Below are 26,852 nucleotides of genomic sequence, written 5' to 3' on the forward strand. Positions count from 1 at the left end.
AACCCAACGCGCTCGCCGCGCGAAGATCCGGCCATAAATCAATGAGGCAGCGGCCACCGAGCAGCTGCTCTCTCAGCACTCGGCGCTAATTAATTTAATTACATTGCGGCGCGGGAGAGGTTGGCGGGTAGGACGGTACCTGGGACTCTGCCACGGAACGCGGAAAACCATCAATATCTGTAGCGACGCGCTCGTCGGCGAGGGGAAAACCTATATAAAGATGCTGATGAATTGGGATATTTCCTTGTCGTTCTATAGTAATTTAACTAATTCTGGTGAGCGTGGTGGGATTTTCACCAAGCTGGTTTTTGATCTAGAGTCGAGATGGAGAAAGGAATTTGTTGACATGGCAGCAATTAAAATACTTGCCTCCGAGAACACAAACGTAATGATATTATGTTTAATTACATATAATTAATTCTACAGAATATGGAAATAGTGCTGAATTGTGCGGCGCTGGTGTCTGTACATTTATTAATGTGTGGAGCAGATGTGCGTGAAAGAATCTGGAAGTCATCCAGGAGTTGGCGATTCTTAATCCGAGAGTGATTTATTCTAACATGATATAACATATGTGTGGAGAGCGGATCGATGGAGAATGTACAGGTACGGACGATAGAGCTCCATGTAATTATTTTAAGATCCTAATTAGCGTCAACTTGAATCCATGGAAGAGCTGATCCCCTTTTTCTGTTGGCCAACACTTGGCGTTATGTTCCTTTTGGATCCGTGTCTGAGCTGTTTCATGTCGCACGTTAAATCCCTATATATGCAAAAGTGATACCTGGTGTTAGAAACCGAATATTCAACAATGTTGGTGTTTTGAAGATTATAATTTAGGAGACTTCTATGTTATTTGATTTGCCACTTATATCAAGTCAAAAGGAGCTGAGACTTTGCCCGAGCGTAACCAAAGGTCCCTATAAATCTAATATAATGTCACTTAAATTCACAGCAAAGTTGGTTTCCAAATTCAGCCCAATATATAATAGAAATCAGTGCCAACGTTGGGTTAATGGTTGGACTCAATGATCTTGAGGGGCTTTTCCAACCAAAATCACTCTCTGATCAATGACTCATTGCCCGCCAAAATTTGCAAGGAACTCTAATTAATGGCAACACAATGGATTGAGTTAAAAATTAAACACTTAGATCTTTGTAATACGTCCTCTGGAGGAGGTGGGTTCAAATACTTAATACACAATCGTAATTAACGTTCTACCTAATTGGATGATGGCAGAGTCTTCGTCGCCAACGATTTTGCTGAGATCAAAGCTGATCTTGTGTTTAACGAGACAAATTAATTTCCTGAAGAATCGTAGTGTCAAACGCCCTGAGAACATTTAGGCCTTGTTGTAAGATTAAATAATGAATAAGTCAACAATGTATTGTTGCTTGGGCAACGTATTTTTGGATTTATGTTATAACGTTACTCCCCAATGTCCGTAAGTAGATGCTCTGGGCTCACATCTTCAGTGCAAAACGTGTTCTGTTCATAGAAAAGAAGGGAAAAATGTGTATTTAATCTTAGGCTAAATTTAGGCTGTGATCTTTTTGAGAGTTTTAGAGAGAACTGGGTGTAGGTTCCTTGAGATAAGATACAACGTTCCCATTAACAGAGTCAAAATGTGGTTGGACAACTGGTGGAGTTTTCATCTCATGATGGGCTTGATATCCAAACCTGGCTAAACATTAAAATATTGAGTTGAACTTCACTCTTGTCTGTCTACAAATCTTTCTCCTTTCCACTCATTTTTCAAGATAATGGCTAATTTTGGCCAAATTTGGTGGAGGAGCAAATGTCCTGAGCAAAATGTGCTACAGGTTTGGTAGGAAAGTGGATTATTGGTAGACTGAGGAGGAATCAATGAGGTGATGGGGTGGGGAAAATGGGGTGTAATTGATAAGGAAATGAAGTTTCTGGTGTGTGCAAAGCAACGTGTTTCTATTGTAGTTATGTCGAACGTATTTCTCCTTAAATGATGCTAAAAAATACCCTTGAAAATGAAAATCAACCTCCAAACCTCTTTATGGCTTTTATAGATGAATATAATAATATATCCCGAGTCTGTCCAGCGTTCTGTGAGCAGAAGTTGGGAAGCGGCCATTGATGGCGGTTCTTCCTTAGTGCCAGTTAGTTCCTGATCAAGTCTTGTTTAATTAGTAGTATCAAAATGCTCACAAAGATGAAAGGAACGAGCCATCCTGTGTAACTTGTGTAGGAAGTGGTATCAGGATATTAGGATTTGAATCCAACGGGACCGATTTTTATTGCCAAGCATTGCAAGAACACTCAATTTTGCTTTGGCCTCCGGTTTCTTAAAGAACCAAATTGCTTTTCTCTACCATTTTTGCTTATATTCCTTCTGCCTCCTAACGTCTGGTTGTTGATTGCTGGTAATTTCCTCCTCTAGTATCTATATTTTTAGGCTATTAAGTGGTACCATCTTAGGTCAGACTTATATCCCCATCTGAATCAGAAATGACTGAGTTCACCTAACTAATGCAATGTCCTTATGCTCTGAGAGCTTTCATTAATTTACGGCATAAAGCAGATGATGATGATTGTTTTTAGCTTCCATTCTTGTATCTAATAACTTTGCTTAAGCAGAATTTATTCCATTTGCCACAAGGAGTGGAGTAAACAAGTTGGAAGACGCTCAACCCAACCACGAGCGTCACCCGGAATGGTCTGAATTTGGCCTTTTCCCCCTAAAAACTGCCTCCCTGTGAGTGAATATTGTATTTTTTATTAAATCTAACATGCTTTAAATTTAATTTTTTAATATTGAATGTATTTTGGCTGCTGTTTTACACCTGGCTTATATTTTCCATACGTTACCTTTGCTAGGGTTTGTTACTCAAGTGCGGCGTCTGAGCAAATTAAGCTCAAAATCTTTAAGTAAACATATTAATTAAACTCAACTGGGCTCTTTTCTTTTTCTTATCAAATTTCTCCTTTTTAAAACGAATATCATGACTAAACACTCCCCAGAAGATGCAAAACTTGGGTTTAAAAGCCATGGGGATGCGGTTCCAAATTGAGGATATATCTGTAAGTTTCGAGCGATATTTAGAGCTCTGTCCAGTTCTTCCATTATAATTTAAAATTCCTCTTCAAGAGATGATGTTGTGGGGTATCTACAGGCTCTAAAGCACCTGTGGGTTTGTGTATTTTATTAATATTATTAATATTATTAGTATTATTAGTGGTTGTAGTCGGACAAGGCCCTGGCGGGAGGGCCCTGGGTGTCAAGCTCCATTTTCTCTGCCAGATCCAATTTGGAATTTGAAGTTCGTCCATGTTAACAGTGTATTTAGTACTTTGCTCATAAAGCTGAATCAGGTTTGACTCCAAATTGTGCTAATGATTTTGCACAAGACTTTCCCATTTGAAAGGGTATAAAAGGAAGAAAAAAAGACTGTGTTTTATTTCGTATTTATTATTAATTCAGTGACCTTTGCTTCTGTTTTTCATAGAAAATGCAAAGGCTGTTTTCAGATCTGTTGTATTTAAAAATCATTAAAAGTTCTTGTCTATATGATGCTTTTCTATTTCGAAGCGCTACTTGTCATTATAGCAGCATCATTTAGATATATTTTTGCATTTATTTCGCTAAGTTTGGTATTTAAAGAGGCTAAAAAGTGGGGAGAAAGGAAGGCGTGAACTTCAAGCTTATTTGTTCTTACCATATAAATCAAATATATCTATTGATATTGTAGTATTTTCTGTATTGATATTGTATTATTTTCGAGGAGGAGAGCAGGGTTAATACAGAAGATTCTAGAAATAGAAGGATGGCAATCTGAGTGATAATCAAACATCAGGGCAGTATCACCGCCTTTATTTTTATATCTTACACATTTATAAGGGGATGATTTTGCACCTATTTGCTCTGATATCAAAGACAAGAATCTACCTGGTTCTGACCAAGCGTTTAAAACTTCACCGCCCATATATAATATGCAAAGCGCTTCTCTAACGAATGAGAAATGCATCAGTTGGTAGCGAGGGAGCCAATTACTCAGCGTGATTAAAAGCAAACAAATGACTTATAATTGTGTTGCGTAATTAACAATTCACTGCGTATTAATGTAGTTTTATTATTGAGTTTATCAACACTTCATAAAAATGTATAACCTGCATTACTATTAGCTGCTCTTACACATATATATACATATATACACAATATATATGAAGTTTTAAGCTCGGAATGGGCTTTAGTGTCTAAGCCGATAGTCACTTTGTGATGGGATTTAGTGGTTTTGAGCAGATAATGTCTCAGATAACGCGGCTCTTGCTTTTAATTCAGCGTCTGGTTATTCAGAGGAGCCACCAGTGAAATATCAAAGGCCACACTCTGTTCTTTATGATCTATAGCATGTTATTCTAAAAAAACCCCGTATAAGCATTTAACTAGAGGGAAACCAGGAGACGCATCCAAGACGCACCTCTATTCCTTTCCTTTTTCCTAATTAATTGGTATAATTGGTAGAAATGGCCCATTTGGGAGTGAAAAGCCCCTTTAGTACCTCACTGAAATCACCAAATGCTGTTTCTCCACACAAATGTCAGGAATTGAAATGAAAGTGCTCGATCCTCACCTTTATTTCTTCACGCAGCGAGTGACGTTACGTGTTGTTCTAATAGCTTCAAGTTTCTGTATTACTATTTTTTACCATTAAACATGCCGAACCAACACGTCGAATGGGATATTTAAAGCGTGCACCTATAGCAAGCAGAGCAAAGGGCTTTAATTTCATTAATTAACGTGGTTAGTATAAACAAGAAGTTGCGGCCTTGCGGCTCTTGGCAGCTTCTCCTCAATTGAATATTCTCATTTTTGGTGATTTTAACCTAGAAAAACATCATTCCTGGTTACACCAGCTTTGTGGAGGTGGAGCGGCAGCAATTCCCAGCCAACCAAACCATCTTTTATTATAGTTATTTAATAAACGGGGGTTATTTCAGCCAGAGAAAAGACACGTGGGGTGACGGGCGCCCCGAGGGTTATTGGTATTCAAGGCAGGGAGGGTGGTGGTTGTAGCTCCGGAATACAGCGAATTTCTAGAGGGTTTTTGGTGCATAAAGTCGGTCTTGTGTCCAACCCGGCGCCTGCTACAATGGGGCCCTGTGCGATGAATTAGCATTTCAAAGCAGCTGCTCCCAATGGCGAAGGTTATGAAATGATGGCTGGGGTCTCCCCCCCATCCTTTCTACGCTTGCAATTGCGTTTTTCATGACTTTACCGCTATCTCCGCCAACGTTTCCTTCTCCTTGTGCTTCTCCTGTCGCTCAAGGCTTGAGTTTTGGTCCTTTTTAATTCCCCAAATTGAACGGTTGCCCGGAGCGAATCGGGGGGATGGCACCCAAGTGTTAAATACAACCTGCCTGCTTGGGGTGGTTTGGATGCGCCAACGTGGGTGTTGTGGAGCCAGGATTTGTCAGAGCAAGCAAACAGGACGCAGAAACCTGTCAAAAAGCCTTAACGGCCGCAGAAATACGGGGAGAAATTGTAGCGTTAAGTAAAACAAGCAGGACGGGGTTGAGTTTGAGGGGAGGCGGACGCTGGATGTTGTTGGTAATGGGTACGTTTGGTTGTTATGTTCTTCAAGTCTAATTTATGATATTATAAATAGTCTAGTTTATAACATTATAAATAGTCTAGTTTATGATATTATAAAAAGACTAGTTTATAACATGATACAAATGAAAAGGCTTTCTAATCTGTGGTAGAGAAATCCTTTTGCATAGGGTTGGAGTGACACTTTGTGCACAAGTCAATGTACCCACCTAAAGGAAAGATGAATCAGAGACGTGAGCGGAGACATAGGAAACACTATATATTTGTATTTTAAACATTTTGATGTTCTTTTAGGCTGCGGGGCTTTATTTGGAGCCATTTGGCAGCGTGTGGTTTAACCTGGAGGACACAGACCATCCATCCCAATGTGGCTTCACCTCCCCAGCCTGCGCCTTTTGGCTTGAACCTTGGGCCAAAAACCTTTGGGAGATGTTGTCTGAGTTTTCTCTTCATTATGTGTGCTGGAGTGGTTTTATTTGGTGGTTTTGGTTTACAAACCTCGGCTTGTTTGTTATTTAAACAAATAAGAGAAAAATCACTCCCAAACCTGCCAAACACAACCTTGATGTTTGATATTCCTCAAATAGAGAAATATGTCAGACATCCAAATACAATATAAATAGTGAGGTGGAGGGTGAGCTGGCTGAAGGGAAGAAGCCGGAGAGTCGTGGTCAATGGGGCACAGTCCCTTCAATCCCCAACATTGTGTGAAATCTGAATCCAACCTTAGGGATGTAAATACTTTTAGTATATCTATCTTTTTATTTTTTAATCGCAGAAAGATTTGCAATGCAAAGGAGTTGAGTTTGAGTGGCCACGTGTAGGCCTGGCCTTGGCAAAAGGCCCCGGAGCTGCTGCCCCATCTGCACAGAATTATCCACCCGAGTGGTTTTTGCTCATCAACAGGCACGGAGCCGTATGGCCGTATTCACATCGGCAATGATTTCCAACGGATTCCCGCGTAGCGCCGGCTCCGGATTTGCAATCGTAGCCGTTTTTCAATTTGGAAAGTCGTTGAAGTGAGTAATGCGCCGCGGGGCCGCTCCTTGCGCAGCTTGGCCAACTCTTCAGAATAACTTCATTTATCGCGAGGAAGCGCCGATGGGCCACCGGTGCTTTGGATTTCCTCGCTCCGCTTCTAGAATTGAGTGGAAATGACTATTATTGCACAACATTTTAATAAGAGGGACTGGATTTTGCGCTCGAAGCTTTTGGAAGTCTCCACAGATCTATTTAACTGAGTTTTTCTCATGCAGAAAACAAGTTTACAACTAAAAAATAATGAACTCTACGCCAGCTTTGGATCTTAAACTGACCTTGTCCCAGTAAGCTCTATTGGAAATAAAATGGGTTTCAAAAAGACGGACTAAATTTCCAAGTCATTTCAATTTGCGGTTGTGTCCATCTCTTTGAAACAGCCCATAATATAATGGTATTTAATACTGTATCATTGGGTCTTTATGAATATATTCGGAGTATTGATCTGCCGCAAAAGCCGGCCTTATAATTATGATGATTATGGGGAAAAGCTCATCATGTCACAATGCAGATTTTATAGTATAGGTGCAGATTCTTTATGGATGCAGATTAATTTATCATTATTATCCATCATCAAAATCCGATTGATAATATATTTGACTTGATCACTAAACCAGCCACTTTTAGTCGTTGTGAAACAAAAACGATGCCTGATGGAATAATGAAAAATAAGGGATATTTGGTCATGTTTAAATTCTAAGGTGCACAATTGGAAACAAATCCATTGTCCTTGTATGTATGTGTGTATATATATATATATGTATGTATGTATATATATATATGTTTTTTGGAGACAGACACAGACTTAAAGTCAAACATGTCAACTGTGATTTATTATGAAGCAAATGGAGTGGGTTATTTTTCCCGATGCATTAAGGGAGCGCGATGGAGCAGTTTGCTCCTCAGCCACATCCGTTGCTGGCGGATGGTTTATGGCTTAGATTACGCTCAGATTAGCCTGTTTCTTTATATATCTCTTAATTCTCTGGGCTTTTGGGGAAGCTGAAGTGATGCATTCAGGGCACGCGGCCCACTGGGCTCTGCAGCAAAGTCCCCATTTGTTTCTTTAACATTCCCATACATTATGGCAGCCCCGCAGTTTGTTTCTTTAATGAAGCCCATTCGCTTGCTCCCAAGAGGCTTTTGCTAAACAGCAGTGGGAGGATTTGAATTTGAAGGAGTGAAGGCAAAACAGTCTTTCTGTGGTTTGTAAATGCGGGTGGAGAGGACGCGATAATTAAAGATATAGGGGTTTCAACTTGAGCTTATCTGCCTTACTTAGGGTGCCAGATCGGTCCCGCTCGTCCGCGAGTGCAAACACATCAAATAGAACCAACAAAACATTAACATAAGGGCTGTTTATTACTTTCTTCGTAATTTTCCGAGTGGTTTTTGGTGTCGCATGCCCGATTTAAATCCCACCCGGCGACGGGTTTGTGTCTGTTGTGTCACGTCTCGATAAGCTCGGCCTCCCTTTTCACCAACCGATTTGTTCTTTTGAGGTTTTAACTCTTGATCTTTTCAACCTCTGCTTTATTCTTTGCTTTTATTTCTCCTTTCCATACATTTCCATGTCCTTGCCCTTTCCCCTAAGCATATGTATTTATTCTATTGGTTCACGTCTTATTTTGGGGCCTTTTCTATTCCACTCAACTGTCCCCTTTTAGGCTTTTTCTGCTTGGCTTAGATTCAGCGCTGGCTTATTTAATGTGTTCTTATGTTTCTTTAATATCAAAAAATACATTAAATGTAATATAAGGAAAATATGGAAAGCTCCAATCATGCCGTGCGTCAATCTGTAGGTAAAATGCTGGATCTTTGCTCTGTTTTTATGGATCTCCTATGTGACCAGTAGCGGATGCAGGTTACTGGTTTTGTGAGGAAAAGGGAGGAAACCCAGCAAATAATCCTATTTTCTGTTAATATAATTAAAACATTCTGGAAATTTTGAAGCAGGAGTTTCATTCCGAGGTAATTAGATCATCTGGATTTATTCCCATGAATTTGTGATTTAAAGCAATTAATAAGCTACAAGAAGCGGTGTAAACTCCAAGATTTGTCATTGGGGAGACTCGGTTTTGTTCGTTAAAACGACTTGGCTCACATTTGACAATGAGAATCGCTCATAGGGTTTTAAGCCAGGCCTACCTAGGCCTGACACCTTTTTAGAGGAACCAAACTACTCCTCAAACTCGCCTTGTTCTGCCTGATAAAGGTTTAATTTCTTGGTTTTATGTGATTTTACACATAAAAGCGGGTCAGAAATGATGGATCTGCTGCATGGTCTCGGCCTAGGCCTGGATCAAGCCCTTTTTCTAAGTGTTGCTCGTCAAACTCAGCAAAAGTTGTTTGGATTGATGCTTTGAACACTTGGGGGATGAGCAGTGGGCTCCGTTTTAATAATAAACCACCTAAACCCCTCATTTTTATCAGGGATTTTTATCAAACTGAAGCTTTGAAGTAAAAATCAGTCACTACGTGTTCTTAGTGATTCATGGAATATTGAGGCATTAGAATGGAATTGTTACAAGGACTTCTACTACAGCCCAGAAACCTGCGACAGCACCGTGGTGAGTTGGAACCTCATGCTAAAGTCCTGATAAAACGTATATATTCATTTTTATATTAAAAAATTGAACGATGCTTCCATATCCCACACTCTTGTGTGTAAATAAATGTTTATTAGTCTGGATATTAAGCCGTTTGACTCAGGGTCTTAGTATGTGTGCCCATAAATCCACTTCATCGTAACAGCCTTAGTTCGGCTCCATTGCTCCGCCACCGAATTTCAGCGCGACCGGGGGATATTTGTGTCATCACCGGTTTCCAAGGGTCTGTGTGCCAAAAGTCTTATTTCTTAATGTTTATTTGAAATAAATAAAAAGAAGAAAGCCCCAGGGTGGCCTTATTGCGACTGTGCCATCTCTTCCCTCTCTATAATGGAAGCAAGTGATGCAGAACATGAAGGCAAAGAACATTATAGTGCAAAAGGCAGAGGATTCAAAGCAAGGGCCTGATGAAGAAGCACATCAAGAGATCATCTTTTAAATGTTAATTTTCGGAGCGCCGTAACCTTGAAGTTGCACGTCGGGGCGCGGAGCCCGTTGGTTTTGTGCCCATATCACGGAGCGGGTGGTGGCGCGAGGTCGCTGAAGCAGCGAGGGCCCGAGGCCGGGGGCTTTACCTTGCTATTTTCTCCTTGATTTAGCGAAAGGACGTGTGATTATTGCCGAGGGCGCTCTCCTTGACCTCGGAGCTTCAGATCCGCCGGCGCTTGATGTGCTCGGAATCGCTGACACGGCAGCTTAGCGCCGGAGCTCGTTTCATCTTTACACCGCTCCTAGTTAAGCCTGAGATCTCATAAATCTGTCCTTGTGCTGCACTTGAGGGAAAAGGAAACATTACGTCGCGCCGGACCCATCGGGTTTGTGTGACTCTTAATTCCCTTTAAATCTATTTTAATTATTATTTAATTTGTAAATTTACGGCGCTGCGCGTAAACGGCAATAAATATATTTATTGCAACAAATGTAACAGCGCTTTCCTCTCTTATTCTGAATTTTCAAGGCTGTGAGATGCAAAGAACATAGAAACAAGGTGTCCTGAGGGAGCTTCAAGGATGTTCTAAGATACGTAGGAATTATAACCAAGTATGAAACACTGGGTGTCCGTTGGTTTTTGCAAACGGAAATCAAGGCTCAGCCTAAATGTGAACAACCCCAAATCACCGTCGCCGTTCAACGTCTCGGAGCTCTAAGGGTTTGCAAGTAAATGCTGATTAAAACTTAAAAGCATGAGCAAAAGTGCTGAATAAACAGAGGGAGCCGCTCACACTAAAAGCAAAACTTGGAATTGTAGAACACGGGTGTTTTACAGCGAGTTTTACAAGAGCTTTTATTTCTCCTTGTGTATTTTTCTTCCCTCCTCGCCTTCTGTTTCACTTGAGCTACTGCAATAAGGATGAAATTGGAGCTTTAGCATCCCCGGTTTAAAATGAGTCTCCTACCCCGCTTGTAAAAATGGGAAAACAGATTTGACGGTCGCGGCCGTTTACAAGACACCGAGTGTAACGCGGGATATTAAAGAGCTTTGTCATTGTCTCACATCCCGACGTTTTTAAACAGGATAAATCCCACAGAGGAGAAAAGGGATCGGGGGAAATGCTTTAAAACTCTTAGGCCTGGAAGGAAATGCAGCATTAAGAATTAAGTTGCATTGTTTGCAATGTCTTTAAGGCTGAAGTTTGGTTTGGGGTGTGTTATACGTGTATATCCTGTTCTTAACGAGTATCCAATGAATACAGAATTCTTCAATTTTACCCCCGGGAAGATTTTCCAATAGTAAGAAACCATAATGAACATTTTTTGAGGCAAATTATGAGAAGGAATAATCTAGAAATTGGGCTTAGGGGCTTATTTAATGGTCACTTATCTTCTCCAGGAGCTGAAATTTCCTGGTTCAACACTCTTATTGTTGTGCCCTTTGGTTCTTAGGGATGTGGTTTAGTGGTCAACTTGGTTGAGTTAATGGTTGGACTCGACCTTCAAGGTCTTTCCAACCACAAGGATTCTACGATTAGAGTGATTTTGCTATTCCTAGCGTAGCTCTGCTCGGAAAGCTTCTCCCTCCGCCTTTCTGGTCTGATTTACCAAACTAAACGAGGTTAATTGGTGGAATGGGAAGAGCTTGGCCCATGTTCTTGCAGCAGGTGGACATCTGGGGTCTTCAACACCTTCCTTGCCCCTTCTCTATACAAAAGACATGTAGAAAGTCTAGACTAAGTCTTGAAAATGTCTCTATAAAGGCTGCCCAGTGACATGGTAGAGTCTCCTTCTTTGGAGACGTCCAAAGCACATCCTTGTGCAACCTCCTTTAGCTCAAGGGTCGGACCAGATGATGTCCAGAGGTCCCTTCCAACCCAACCAATCTGTGATTCCGTGACGTGCTCATGTGGTTTTTCTCTCTTCTTGTTGGAGATTGGTGGCTGTACTGGTCGGTAGCGAGGAGGATGTTGTTCTGGTGAGGTGGAAGATGATATTTTTGGTAGCTTAATTTCTTATCAAATTTGCCAGCTCTATCTATGGTGCTTATATTGAATTTCTCAATCTAACAGAGTCTATTTCTTCTTCCATAGAGAAGTCCAACCAGTATTTACTCCATGTTTCATGATTTTGCCATTTCAGGTTCACAGCTCAAGACCTTCACGTCGTTGAGGTTCTTGGCGGAGCCTTCGGACGCCGTCACCGCGCGCGGGGGCAACGTCCTGCTGGCCTGCGCGGCCGAATCCGACCGAGGAGCCCCCGTCATCAAGTGGAAGAAAGACGCCGTCTTCTTAAACCTGGCGGTGGACGAGAGGAGGCAACAGTTGGCCAACGGCTCCCTCTTGATCGAGAACATCGTCCACTCGCGGCACCACAAACCCGACGAGGGTTTGTACCAGTGCGAAGCGTCTCTGGAAGGCGTCGGAGCCATCATCAGCCGGGCGGCCAAGATCACGGTAGCAGGTAGGCAGAAACACTCCTCTATTTTTAATCTTTACAACTATTATTTGCAAGACGCTGCTTTAACACCTGCTCTTCAAAAGAAACGAAGCTCAATATGACATTCCTACAGTAATTTCTTCTTGACAAGGTATTATTCTTGTTTAAATCCGTCTAATCGCCTCTTTGTTGCCACGTATTTATTGTCTTCACAACACGAAGTGGTTGACGTTGGGAATTAACTTTGCAGATGAATTGACGATCGCACACAAAAAAAAGCGCCAAACTTCTGTAGGGCTGGAATTTATGAATTTTTTTATGGTTTATGCACTTTTTTCATGAAGAAAAACACTTTTTGTAGCTCCCTGGAACCGGCAGCATCTTTGTATTTCATTCAAAGCGTTTTTGAGGGGACACAGCACAAGAAACACAAATTCCTTTCCCATCGTGTAGCGTCTTATTGAATTACTAAATGCCTTTGTATTAGATGTAGGTCTGAAGCTTTAAAGTGATCTCCTTGATTCTGTGGAAGGATGTAGCGAGTCCTTAATAACCGAATTATTGGGGCCAAAAAAGCAGTTGGAAATCCTTCAAATAAAAGGTATAAATTAACCCCAAACGTTTGGTACTTAATACCAATTAGAATGCGCTAGAATTAAGAATAAATGTCGTTATTGTCATTATTTAAGAAGGCAAAATAAGACTGAAGTTCAATCCGGTAGCTCTACAGCTTTTAATCAGCCCAGCTCTGTAATTTGGAGGATTTTTGGTAGGAATTGCTGTGTTTTTGTGATGGGTCCCAATGGTCGCAACTTTGGGGTGGGGGAAACTTGCTCATTCAAGACCAATTTGTCCGTAAAACTGGAAGAACCGCTCAAGATTCTTTAATAGGAAAGACAGTGAAATGCTGAGATTGAAATAGTGGATATTTGTTTGAATATTAAGGGGTTTTTTCTTTACTTTTTTGGGATTGCATGAAAATGGTTCATATTATAAGGCGCAATATAAGGCGTAGAACGCTTAAAACGGGCAAATTCTTCAAGGTGCCGTGGTATTTTGCTCTCGGGAGGACGCGTATTCCTGAGCGAGCAGAATTTCCGTCATGTTATTTTGTTGCGGGAGTCGCTATTGGCAGAACATCATTGACTTAAGGCGCTGGCAGATGGAAACACGGCGGAGAAAAGGACAAGGGGGCAAAGGAGAATTGAAGGTCTCGCGCTCCGCTATGTTGTGTTAATCGCTGCTCGGCAAAGCAAATAAACCTCCCGACGCTCAGTCAAAATCCTCCTTGTGCAGAGCAATGAGAGAGGGAGAGATGTTTAATATTATAACACTCAAAAACCGGGTCTTTCTCGTGCGTTATTTGCTGCTAAACGTCATTTTTTGGGCAACCCGACGCTCTCGCCCAAAGGAGCCGATGGTGGTTTGTGCGATTGTGCCGTCAGCAGAATATGGAATTAATGGTGTGATTTCGCTTCATCTCTTGTTCTGCGCAAGATTTGACTCGCGCAAGATGTTGATGGAACGATCGGGAGCTTAATTTGGGAAGAGCTTTGGGAAGCTCTTTGGGAAGAGCTTAATTCACTCAATTAAACAGAATCTTGGGCGGCGTCGTTTTTAACTACAGGTTTTCCCAACATTTTAAGCCCTCGCTGCGCTGTTTGGTGACATAGAATCCATCAACATTTATGGTTTCGGAGGTTAAAATTCCCAACCACCGCCACGCGTAAGGAACGCGGGTATTTTATAGCAATAAATGGGATTTCGTTGCGTTTTTTGAAGCGTTAACGCTCAATAGAGTGGTCGCTCAAAGGGAACGGTCAAACACACGATTTGGGGTCACTGCAAGGATATTGGTCTCTTAAAATCAAAATATACTGGTTTTAAGATCCCAACTAAAGAATAAATAAGCTCCATTAGATCCATTGAGACCAATGTCTTGGTGATCACCAGTAGTAGATGGCTGGAGATTATAGAAGCAGCTTATATCCATTCTATATATGTTAATAGATCAATATTCCATCAGTCGTCAACGTGGGATGTGTGTCAGTAAATTGAGTCACAAAAGCAGCGTTTGGACATCAAAGTATCTTAAAATTAGATTTTTTTCAATATATTTGTAGTCCTTAAACTATATATATGTTCAACAGTTTATTCTGTGCATGGGTGCGTTGCTACTGATTTAGTCCTGGATTAAATGAGAGGGAATTTTGGTGGGATTCTAAAAGGTGCATTGGAGTGGACACAGAATGGCTGAGAAATGCCGAAATATAGTATTAGATGCTACCAGTATTTTGGAATTTAATGAGCTAATAGTGAAATGGAACAATTTGGTGACAAAAGGAGGTGTCACTTTTAATATAATAGGGGATAAATGCAGCAAAGTTGTACTAAAACGTAGGAAATATTGTATTGGATGAAGTAAATATTTCTTATATATGATCCCTTTCTTTTTTATAAAGGAAGAAAACCACGTGCAGAAATTATCTTGATTTATAACAACTCAACCAAATTCCGACTCAATTTTCCTCCCTCTTTAGGTTCCAAATCACAACAGCTTTTAAACTATTTAATGTTAATTTATAAACTGGGATAGAAATAGTGGAGAAAATGATAATGCTACTTGCCATGTTTATTTTGGACGCCTAAAAATTGATCTGGAGATGATCAGCCGTGTTTCTCTTCCAGGAAAGGAAGCAAATAAGATACATATGTGTACATATATATATATATATATATAGCTTAGTAATTAATCCTCAGTGTCATCACTTTGCCCTTTATCACGTGGGATTTTTGGGGTATAATGGTCGAATCTTGAAAAGAAATGCTTTGATTTATAATTTATTTGGGATTCTAAACTAATTTGGGGGATTTTCTTGTACCTTTCAAGTCGTGTTGTCGAGGCTGCTGTGGCCAATGATAACCAATGGATTAATTTGAGCAGCGTTACTTGGCTGAGATTTACCAAAACCTTAAATTCCTGCTTAGTTGCTGACAAATCGAGGCAATTAAATCCCGAAGTATTAATTAATAACATATCATCACCTTAAATATCGGGCTGTTGCAGTTTGATGTCTGGTTTATACACAACGGCGTCGTTAGCGTCTTAAGAGACAATGAGAAAGAATTGAAAGATATTTGCAAATAATTTAATAATATACATTATGGGGAGGATCTTGAAGCTGTTTTAGTGCAATTATCACTAAATGTCTAATTATTATAATATATATTAAACAATCAGGACTTTTTCCTGAGTGTAAAGCCAGTAACAATGAATGATTTCATACCTATATTTATCTTATAGAAGAACGAAGAGCGATTTCTTTGGAAATACTTGAGCTGAAATGTGTTATTTTCTTACCCACGAGCAGTCCCGGATAATTTGATACTTAAATTTCAACCTCGATATCACGTCGTTTGGGGTTAGTTGGGTATAATATCTATAGTTCAGCGTGAACCGCCACTTAAATTGTTCACCTTCCACATCCCGAACACGCCAACCTGCCTATTGGAACCGCGTTTCTAGTGATGAATTGGATATTAAGCATCATTTATAGCGAATAAAGAGAATTAAATGCGCGATTGGCAGGAGCTGCTGAGGAGGGACGCGGCTGCACCATCGTCGCTGCCTTTTCCTCCACTTCAGAGCTCTTTTTAAACTTAAACCAACACTTTAGAACAGGCGAAATGATGGTTCTTGTCATAGAATCCTTAGAGGACAAAGTAGCCACGTTGATTTTGTTGAAGTTCTTGTAACTGAGATGCAAAAATCTCAGGGCAGACACCCATTTTTACACCTTTTGAATGAAAAATGACCATCGACTATGTCACTGTTTGTCTCATATTTCCTTGCATGCCTGAAAATATGGCTTCTTGGTGAATTTGGGTTCCCTCAAGCAGCACAAACTCAAAGCGTTGAGGAAGCCGGCTCAGAAATCTGGATTTTTCACTCAGCAGCAGCATTTTTAGGTCCTAAAATACTTATTTAGCGACAGCTTAGTCATCTCTACAACTTAATTTGCTTAAGTGGGTTTTGCCAAGTTATTTTGGCTCATTCTCTGTCTCATTTCGCTGACCAAGTTCTGAATAAGCGAATTCTTGGGGTATCTAAGTGCTACTTTGCCGGCGTTATTCTCCTGATCCCAGTTTTGGGTGAGTGGCCATGAATACAAATGCAACATATCTTGTTTTGCTTTGATGCCGACGTCTGGATGGGCGAAAGCGCAGTGAAAAGTGAGTGTGAAACGTCGAGCAAACGTGGTGGGATGAATTCTGGTTGTCACCTTTGGGGATTTCTGGAGGTTAATTTGATTTTTCTGACTTGGAACAAGCTTGTGAGCAGCTTTGGGTTCCAATTTAACCTTTCTAATGATTTCTTGCCCTCAGGCACTCGAAATCCAGACGCATTTATGGTTCATAAAACCCTCTCGTTTGTCCTTGACGACCTCTTGGACAAATTAAAAATCACAGAATGGACTGGGTTGGAAGAGATCAGCAAGTCCAAGCCTTGGTCCAACTCCAGCCCATTGACTGAATCATGGCACTAAGCACCATGGCCAAGCTCAGTTTAAAAACCTCCAGGGCCGGTGAGTCTAGCACCTCCCTGGGCAGCCATTCCAATGCCTGACCACCCTCTCTGCAAAGAATTGCTTTCTAATCTCCAGCCTAAATTTAAGTTTAAGCCCCGTTGTCCTATTGCTGACTGCCTGGGAGAAGAGCCCAAGCCCCACCTGGCTAGAACTGCCCTTCAGGTAGTTCTAGAGAGTGCTGAGCTCAACTCTGAGCCTCCTCTTCTCCAGACTAAACAAGCCCAGCTCCCTCAGCCTCTCCCCATAGGGCTTGTGCTCAAGTCCCTTCCCCAGTCTTGTTGCTCTTCTCTGGACCCTCCAGCACTTCAATCTCTTTCCTGAGCTGAGGGGCCCAGCACTGAACACAACACTCCAGGGGTGGCCTCCCCAATGCAATGATGTATAGAGGAGGAATACAGGGTTTACAGACTAAAATATATAATACTTAAACCTTCTTCTTGCGTATTTACCAGCCGATACAATTCAGCGCTAACGGGGAATTGAAGTCTCGCCCATCTCTAATCTGAGATGCTCCGCGAACCTTTAGGATGGAAACGGGAAGCGCGTTTTCTAGCCGTAAATGCGAAAATGCTCTCAAAAAGCTTTCAATCCGCAGAGATGCTTATGATTAGCATTTATTATGCTGTTGTTTTCATGCAAAAAGAAGAAAAGCCTGCGCAGATTTGAGGCAAATAGAACTTTTGTGCCTCGCATAATAGCCCTGCTTTAATTTGAATAAGATTCACAATAAAGTGGCCGGATGGGAAGTTAAACACTATATAGAGGGGGAGAAAAGAAGTGAAGTGCATGTGTTTTAATACACAGGGGAAAACGAAGGTGTTTACGAGCGGTAGCACAAAGGGCACAGCAAAAAGTCTGAGGAAGGAAAAGCAATTTAGTGGAGAGCAAGTCGTTAAGTTGCTTAATTTTCTGTAGAGTAATAAAAGACGGTAAAAAGAGGCACTGGTTTTATTCTGAATCCCACCAGCATCGCTGAGAATCAGCATTTGAGTGATAAACGTTGATTTTCATGGGTTTCTAATGGAATCCGAAGAGCTCACCTGGGTTGGGCTCAGAACTAAATATTGCACGCTGTCGGAAAATAACATTTTTGGCCGGATCGAAATGAATTGAGTATTTTAAATTGATTTTATTGTCTTCTTTAGCTCATTTAAAGCCAACTCAGACACCTTTATATCACGACACACTTGATAATTGGGCCTCTTGATGTACAAGTTGAAGGGAACGATTCCAATAAATAACTGAGCTTTAGATTGAGAAGTGGTCAAGATGTAAGAGGATTTTACCCCAAATATTTGGAACTGGAGAGAAATACACTTGTTTCTGCTTGTTTTGCACAGTTGCTTAGACTAGAAATAATTGATTTGAAGTGAAATGAAGATTTCCTTCAACTTCTTGGTCCTAGAAGCTATTTCTTAACATTTAGACCAGAACTAATGAGTTGAGTGTTTTGCTTGGTGGAGTTTTGTTTTATGGAACCCACTACACCCTACTGAAATGAATCTATATCCATTGCAATGTGTCTTTTTACTTACTAGTTTTTGAGACAACGAGTAAATATTTCTATTCTTTGGCCAAATTCTTATGGAAAACGGTTGATTTTGCTATTTGAAACGTTTCTTCTGAATTTGTAGCCGAACGTGTCCAGTTTGATGCGTCTTCGTCCTTTGTTTCTGAATGTGGCTTCTGGGATTGGATTTGGGTTTTGCAGTTTGTTCTTTCAATACTTTTCAAATAGCAAATCTGCCTTTTTCTTCTGGGTGGGCTCTGTTTATTAATATAGTTATTGTCCAAGTAGAATAGTTATAGGATACATGTGAATGTGAATTTGAATGCCCGTTTATCTCCCAGTTCACCCTGCCAGGAAGAGCCCAACCCAACGCACTAGAGCCCAATTAAAAGAACTCAACCCACCCAATTAAAAGAACCCAACTCAATGCTCAAGAACCCACCACATGCAATTAAAAGAACCCAACCCAATGATGTGCAAGAACCCGACCCCCCCCCAATTAAAAGAACCCAATGATGCGCACGAACCCGACCCCCCCAATTAAAAGAACCCAATGATGCGCAAGAACCCGACCCCCCCCAATTAAAAGAACCCAATGATGCGCACGAACCCGACCCCCCCCAATTAAAAGAACCCAATGATGCGCAAGAACCCGACCCCCCCCAATTAAAAGAACCCAATGATGCGCAAGAACCCGACCCCCCCAATTAAAAGAACCCAATGTTGCGCAAGAACCCGACCCCCCCAATTAAAAGAACCCAATGTTGTGCAAGAACCCAACCCACCCAATTAAAAAACCCCAACCCCGCACACAAGAACTCAACATACCAAAGTGAAAGAATCCAACCCAAGGTGCAAGAACGCAACTCGACCCAATTAAAAGAACTCAAGACATCCAATTAAAAGAACCAAACACACAGAATTAAAAGAACCCAATGTGCAAGAACCCAACCCACCCAATTAAAATAACCCAATGCTCAAGAACCTAACCCACACAATTAAAAGAACCTGAGCCAACACTTTGGGAATAGGTGCAAATCAAATCTACACATAGTCATAAATACAACAGAAAACGCAGCAATTCCAGAAGAAAAAGGCAAGTGGGAACACACTGTGCTTTCTCATGTCCTGGCATTTCTCTCTAGGGTTACCCGACGGAGTAACTCTGGTGTAAATATCCTCGTAGGAGCGGAGACCCTGTGCACTATTGAGCAGGAGCTCGGTTAATATTCCCTGGGGAAAGCGAAGACGCCACGTGGGTTTATAAAAGCAATAACGAGCCATTTCTTATCCGTATTTTAACCACCCGGCTAATAACAGGCTATCCGTAGCAGCTCTCCTGATTGTTGCTGTGTTTAAGATGAATGATTGTACAGTTCAGCATTTCTCCATCCTACATCTGTTCTGGATCAAGTGCAAAACGCGCAGTCGTGTTTACGGGGCGGAAATCGCGTTTATTCGCAATATGGGAGGGGACGTAAAAATGACATTGAAGCGCTGATATCAGCTCAGGAACAGACAAACGAGGGGGGGAAAAGGCTCCAGGCCGCGAGGAGAAGTGGCTGCGTTATTAGAACGTTGTCTCCGAAATGTGATTTTGCATTAAAATCAGTCGGAGCAAGTCAATTCCCCACCATAATCCTCCCCTTTGGGCCTAGAGTAGTTTTGACAAGATCCCCATCCTAATCCCCGGAGCGCCGTGTAATTTTACAAACTCCGACACAAGCGCTTATCCCAACCTTTGGGTTTTAATGTAGGTGCAAGTTTACCGCTTTAATATTATTATATATATATATATTTTCCATTAGTGGCTAACGGCTCATCCCGTTACGTAACTATTTCTAATCTTACTTAGTATAAAACAATAATAATATTCCATTCTTAGATACATCTTCTAGGCCAACGTGGGACTGCCCCGGTTTATCCTCCCAAGGCAGAGATATTGATTTGATGCTGGAATCAAATAACCCCAAGGCCGTTGCGTTATGGTTGGCATGGCCACTAATGCTTTTTCTTGCTAAAACTCTTCCATTTGGAATTGCTAAAATTCCTCATTTTGGGGGTGGGAAGTGACTTGTGGCCCCTTATTATTTGGTGGTTAAGTCCATGAATTAATATGTATATATATACACACACACGTTTTATATGTATATTTAGATATATCTACACGTATTATATTGGAAGATGAACTTGTGGGAATACCAATTATAAAATAAAATATGAAAAAATGTATTATAAATTATTGAATTAAATGAAAAGGTTCTTCTGGTTGGGAGACGCCATTGGGCAAACTCGTTGCTTTGAGTGAGAAATGATGTTTTAATAAAAGTAATTTGTAAGAATATGAAATGTTGAAGTGATTGAGAACAAAGGGGAAAAGGAAAAACCACTATAAGATGGTATTTGACTTATAGAAATTGCACCTAATGTCTCGATCTTTCTGCAAATTTAGTTGCTTGTTGACAATTATTTTTAGTCTATTTTAATCTCCTTCTATCCTATCACATTAATAGACATAATTGTGAGTTTTCAGGAAGTATTAATTGAACACAATGGTCAAACTTGTCATCTTATTGAGACATCATTTCTAGTTGCGTTGCTACATGTTTAAATGTGTGGCTTGTTCTACTAAATGTAAATATATTAATTATTTGCCAACCTTAACGTTATTTTTATTGGTGCATAAAATAGTTCTTTAAAGCTATTTAAAACCTGAAATAGAAATTATTCTATATATGGGCTATGTATAATTATATTTATAGACTCCATGACCTTAAAGTCTTTTCCAAATGATTCTATGATGTTTAAGTCACGTGGATATTCAGCTTTTTCTAATTTCCTATAATCTTGATGAATTTCTTGCATAAATCCCCAAATATTGTAGTGAGAGGAAATCAATGGAGGCGAAGCCGAATCTTTCTATGGACGGACCTGAAAATTAATTGTTGAAACAAGAATAATAATTGGTGCTCATTACAATGCTGATAAAACAGAGAGAAATTGGGAGCTTGTCGGGTTTTTCTAACGACCTCGACATAATTGCCGCTATTTGCACAATTTCATATTTCACTGAGCTTCAAGCTTATTAATTTGGAAGGTTAAAACCAAACAAAACCTGCTCTCTGTTTGCCCTAATCCTAATTTATCCCTCGGGTCAGTCGTTCTTGTTGCTCTTGTCCATGTTTATCAGTTAATTAAAATTTATACTGATGATTACTTTAAAAAAATGGTGTTTAGTAGTAGAATTGTGACTAATTTAAAGTGGGAAAGAAATGATGGCGTTTGGACAAAAATACCTCAAAAATAATGTCTATATATATATTTGTGTATGGGGAATCTCCTCCTATTTCTATACTTATTATATAACGAGAATAATCTTCATTAGCTTTGATATCCAAAAGGGATATTGATATATTGATGTATTATTAATATCATTAAACTTAAGATGCTGTTGATATCACGGGAGGTGAAATTTCTGTAATACATTGCAAATATTTATCAGCACGGACACAAAATCTCCTTTTCTCATTATTTGTCTTCCCTGTGATGACCAAGAAGGTGCCAAACAAAATGACTTGGTCTCTTCCATCTCATTTATCCCGTGGATCAATCGATATCAAGAATCCACGTCCCGTTTCCATTCAAACTTGGGCTATTTTGCTCCCAGTTGTATCACAGCGGAGCATCAACCTTTAGGTTGTTTTTTAGTGCTTTCTTAGCTCGTTTTGAAGTTTTCCAGATTAAAATATGGAAGAGCAGCGATCAGATAGAGAAACATGTTTCACACCAGACACTCCACTCGCCTGCGTCAAACTCAACGGCGATTTTCAAGCCTATTTGTAAGAGCTCAAGCGCCTTCTCACTGTCGCAAACACCACCGAATCATTTATTTGGGGGGAAAACACGCGATATCTTGACTTTCCTAAAGATGCTTCTGCTTCTCAGCCATCCATCCCGCTTTCCATGAGCGCTTTTCTCTTCCCAAAGCTCAGTCATTGGAGGAATCTCCATTTTGAACAGGAATATTGTTACTCGAGTTGAAGCATCTCTATGAAATTCAATGGTTTTTGCTTTGGCCAAATAATTTGCCCGGCTGATCATTTTTGAGTGTTCTGCCTCCAGATTGAATCTAAACCTCAAGATTAACAGAAACTTTAGATGGATTTAGTCCTTTCTCTAGGCTGAGGTTAATCCCCTGCCCTCCATTTGATCCTAACAAGGCAAACACCCGCGGAAAGCGCCGCACGCGCTAGTTTGATCGCATCCGACCCAACCGGAGGGTCAAATGGGGTGTTTAAATCTATACATCTATTTTTGAACAACGGTTTTGATCCCAAGACGAGCAGGAAAAAGGGCTTTTTGCTGTTTGATACGTCGGAAGAAACTCTTTGCCCCTCTAACATTTGTAAAGCTGCTGAGCTCGGAGAATTTCGCGACGCTGCGTGGAATCGGCTTTTTATACGCGTGGAAAATACGCGGAGCGGAAGGTGGGTTTTTAATGGTCAAGTTTAATTAAAGGCGCTAATCAACTCCCAGTGTGTTGGGGAGAGAACCCCCGAATTGTGACTTGGCCATTGGGATGTTTTAATGTTATTTAGTTCCATTTCTTTGCGCATTTCTTCATGATTTGGGAGGTGGGAATTAGTTCGGCAGCGCTCCAGACATCCCAAATATTATCACAACTGCCAGCAAGGATGAAATAAATATCGGGATAATGACCCTTGGATGGCAAATGGGATCAAACGCAACTACTTGGAACCAGCAAGAGTGGATTTATCACACTGGAAACAAACTCCCTGCAAAGCCGGCGACGAATAATCCCAATTTTCCACGTGTACGTACTTAAAGGGTTAATGAATCGTTAACATCTCTTTAATGACTAGTTCAGCAGCTCTTAGGCTAGTGGAGGCTTGCAGGTGAAGCAGATGCTTATAACCATCTGTAATACGTTTTGATGCTGAGTTTCCTTTTGTTAATCATTCGCTACGTGTTGTTCATATTGGAGTAGATGCCTGGAGGGTGTTATCAATACTCCACCTAATTGTTGTATCGCTTCAAGAAAATTTGGACCTAAATATAATCAGATTCTCCATCCAAATTCTTCTCCTTGGCTGTTTTCCCCCAATTCAACAGCATTTTTCTCCCATCTTATCGGTGAAAATCTTCCCTTGAGCTTCTCCCCATTGTTTTGCATCATTTTCGACTTTGAAATACGTGTAAATTCCCTACGATGTTTTTTCCACAGCGCTTTATAAGTATTTTTAATACCCAGTTACTTTGGAGCTTGGTTGCGCGTTAATTTTCAATTAGATGAATGTGATTCTCAGATGCGCTTTGCGTAGCAAAGTCTCTTCGTTACTGCTCGTGTGGTTTCCAGCGTTATTCCCAAAATTACGCCTGAATCTAAATATTAAATCTAAATATTAGAATGTTTTCATCTTAGATTCATTGTTTAATTTCCAATGTTTGTCACTTGGTGATGCTGTAAATTGTAGAGCGGAGGGTGGGATTTTGGGGCAAAAAAGCAACATTTTGGTCATCTTGGGACCCGATCGCTAAGAGAATTAGTACTCATGGTGCCTTTTAATATGTGCATTTATGTTTCCTTATATAATTTAAATAATGTAAGTATCATATCATAATATAAGGGTCTTGAAAAGCACGATAATAATATCATTAGATGCGTCTTTCTCTTGTTAATTGTTAACTAGGACCAGAAGATCCGCTCGGAAAATGTGTGAGGTCCAAATTTAATCCGGAAATTAAAATACTATGGAAAAAAAAAGCCGTTTTTCTGGCTTATCTGAATTCCCAAAGTCAAATTCCAGGGAAAAGAAATGAATAAATAATCGCAGGTTCTAGTTCTTCGGTTTATCTGGTTCCGGCTTAACTAATCAAATAACTGCTCGGTCTGGGTCGTAAGCTGCTTTTCTCAATTTTTGTAGCAAAACATATTGACTCCAGAAGCTTGAGGGGCTGAAGTATCTTCTTGCACCTTCTACATGGAAATTAGTTTCTATTTTATATCTTTTTAGCATCTCATTCTTAAGTTTTATTCTATTGAGTTTAATCATGTTTTTGCTGTGCGAAATCTCCCCGTTCTAAGGGAGGAAAGTTAATGAATCCAGGTACTCGCTTCAGTAATTCCTAAATCTAAGTATTCTTTAAAATCTGGGTTGAAATTATATTCCTAGTAATATTTGAAACATATGGAATTACAGAATCGACTGAGTTGGGAAAGACGTCCGAGATGATCAAGTCCAAGCCTTGGTCCAACTCCAGCCCATTGACTAGATCATGGCACTAAGCGCCATGGCCAAGCTCAGTTTAAAAACCTCCAGGGCCGGTGAGTCCAGCACCTCCCTGGGCAGCCATTCCAATGCCTGACCACTCTCTGCAAAGAATTGCTTTCTAATCTCCAGCCTAAATTTAAGTTTAAGCCCCGTTGTCCTATTGCTGACTGCCTGGGAGAAGAGCCCAAGCCCCACCTGGCTAGAACTGCCCTTCAGGTAGTTCTAGAGAGTGCTGAGCTCAGCTCTAAGCCTCCTCTTCTCCAGACTAAACAAGCCCAGCTCGCTCAGCCTCTCCCCATAGGGCTTTTGTTCAAGTCCCTTCCCCAGTAATTTCATGAGGATGACTTTAGAAATACACCGTTTTATTTTATTTAATGCATGGGTGATAAATTATTATTTACTGAGAGTCAATTTTGATATGGAACGGAAAGGGCATGGATGTGTTACATACATCACTGTGCGCCAGGAAAAACATCCCCGCATCCCCATGTTGAAAAAGCCTCAGCCCTTGAGTCCAGTGAATGTCTCAAATGTGATAACTCAAGTTCAGCACAATTTGACGTCTTCATAACATTAGGACTTGATAAATTCCATTAAAATTACGAGGCAAAGTAAGCGCTGGGCCCTTAGCCAGACGCTCATTCACTGTTCGACTCTGTTAGCAAATGTCTTTCCTTAGAAGATCTAATTTCCCTTCTACTTCATAGTCCTATCATTCCAAATTAAATTGTTCCGACTTATATTTTTCATCCCTCAGCTTATAAAAAGGCCTCTGGTGATTTGCAGGATCCAGGAGCCCCTAAATCATCGTTGAACAGAGATGAACTTGGCGCTCTCAGCTCAAAGCTCCGATAGGCCTCAAAATATCTATTTAATAACTACAAGCTGACAGAAAATAGCAACGTTCTTTCAGTGTTGCATGAAGTTATTTGGTACTTGAGTGGAGAGGGTCGGTAGGATGGTGGTTTAGGATAAAATGAGTTTTTGGTGTAAAATTTAAATGGTGGAAAATTGAAAATTTTGAGAAGGCCCAACTTGCTTTTGTGGTTGTTCTGGGTCAAACGACATTGAGAATCAAGTGCTTTGTGTTGTGTTTCGAAACTATGATGAATAGCTGTGTTTTCGCAGTAACTTTGTTCACATTGTGCCCGTGGAACACGACATCTGTGTTTGCTCTGGGAAGTAAATCCATTTGTTGGGCTTGTCAGAGACGGTGAAGGAGAAACAGTGAATTACGGCGCCGAGGGAGCGCGTCTGTGAACGGGAGCAAAGGAAAAGGAGGGGGTGGAAAAGGCCTCTCTGAGGTTTTTGGGTTGGCAGCTGAAATTCTGCACTCTGCAAAACATTCTGCACCAAACACAATAGGGAGTGATTTGTAAAGATATTTTTAATGTAAAAAATAAAGTGATTTTTGCCCATCGTGGACACCGCCAGCAAAATCCCCAGCTGGATGTGGCTGAGGATCCGATCTGCAGTCTGTATATCAAATATTTAAACCATTCCAGGTGCTTTAAATTGGTTATTTTGGATCCTCCTCTTGTTTTGTCGGAGTCGATTTGATTTTTGCCTTTAGTGGAGATTTGTTGGAAAAGTAACTTGATGCCAAGGGGGAGTTTGATTAATTAGCTTGGAAGAGTCATTGATGTTAAGGAATAAGCTTTTTAAAGAAAAAGCTGAGTTAAATATAATGCGAAAGGATAGAAAAATGATTATATAATTAAAAAAACATTATATATGGAGGCAAACAACTGAAAACCCAAGTCTTGTGTGTTCACGGCCCCTAATCCATCCTAGATCAGTGCTTGCTAAAAATGCCCCAGGGCCAGAAGGTCCTGGAAATAACTAAACCCTTGGTGAAAGGAGCACATGATATATCGCGCCGTATATTGACTACATAACATCATATTTTAGCTTTATCTTGCAGGGGAAAATTAGCTGAGTCTTGTCAAGTTTGTTGTGAAGTCGGGTGAAATAAAGACAATTATCAGGAAATAATTTAAGATGAAGATCTTAGAAATGAAAAGCTGATGCAACTTGATATTGTTTTTGAGTTATAACCCTATTTTCTGAACAACAAACCGGGCAACGACACAGATATTGGAACTGGCATTAGAACGACATAATCCCATTGCTTGTCTGTCTGAAACCTGTGGCCATGTTGCATATTCATAGGAGAAGAGCATTTCCAGTTTGAAAAGAGACTCTTGGAAGTCGGGGGGTACAATGATGTTTATTCATCATGTAAATGTTGCTTTTCCCATATACCTTCTGGGTTTTTTAAGATGAAAATCAAGGCCGCCTGCTGCAAAATATGGATGAAAATGCGAAGAAAACTCGGTTTGCAGGTAAAATGGAAC

At 40.5% G+C, this 26,852-nt stretch overlaps 1 protein-coding gene across 1 annotated transcript in view; it reads left to right on the top strand.

Moving 5' to 3' along the window:
* The window catches only part of DCC (DCC netrin 1 receptor), a gene marked incomplete at both ends in the record, with an annotated part of 255,054 nt that overhangs the window by 60,262 nt on the left and 167,940 nt on the right, over positions 1–26,852 (top strand). The window contains one exon of the mRNA XM_080362678.1: positions 11,807–12,127. Within this exon, the coding sequence (XP_080218804.1) occupies positions 11,807–12,127 (321 nt within the window). The remainder of the gene's footprint in view (positions 1–11,806; positions 12,128–26,852) is intronic.

The sequence above is a fragment of the Nesoenas mayeri genome, assembly GCF_963082525.1.
Source record: "Nesoenas mayeri genome assembly, chromosome: Z".
Classification (NCBI taxonomy): domain Eukaryota; kingdom Metazoa; phylum Chordata; class Aves; order Columbiformes; family Columbidae; genus Nesoenas; species Nesoenas mayeri.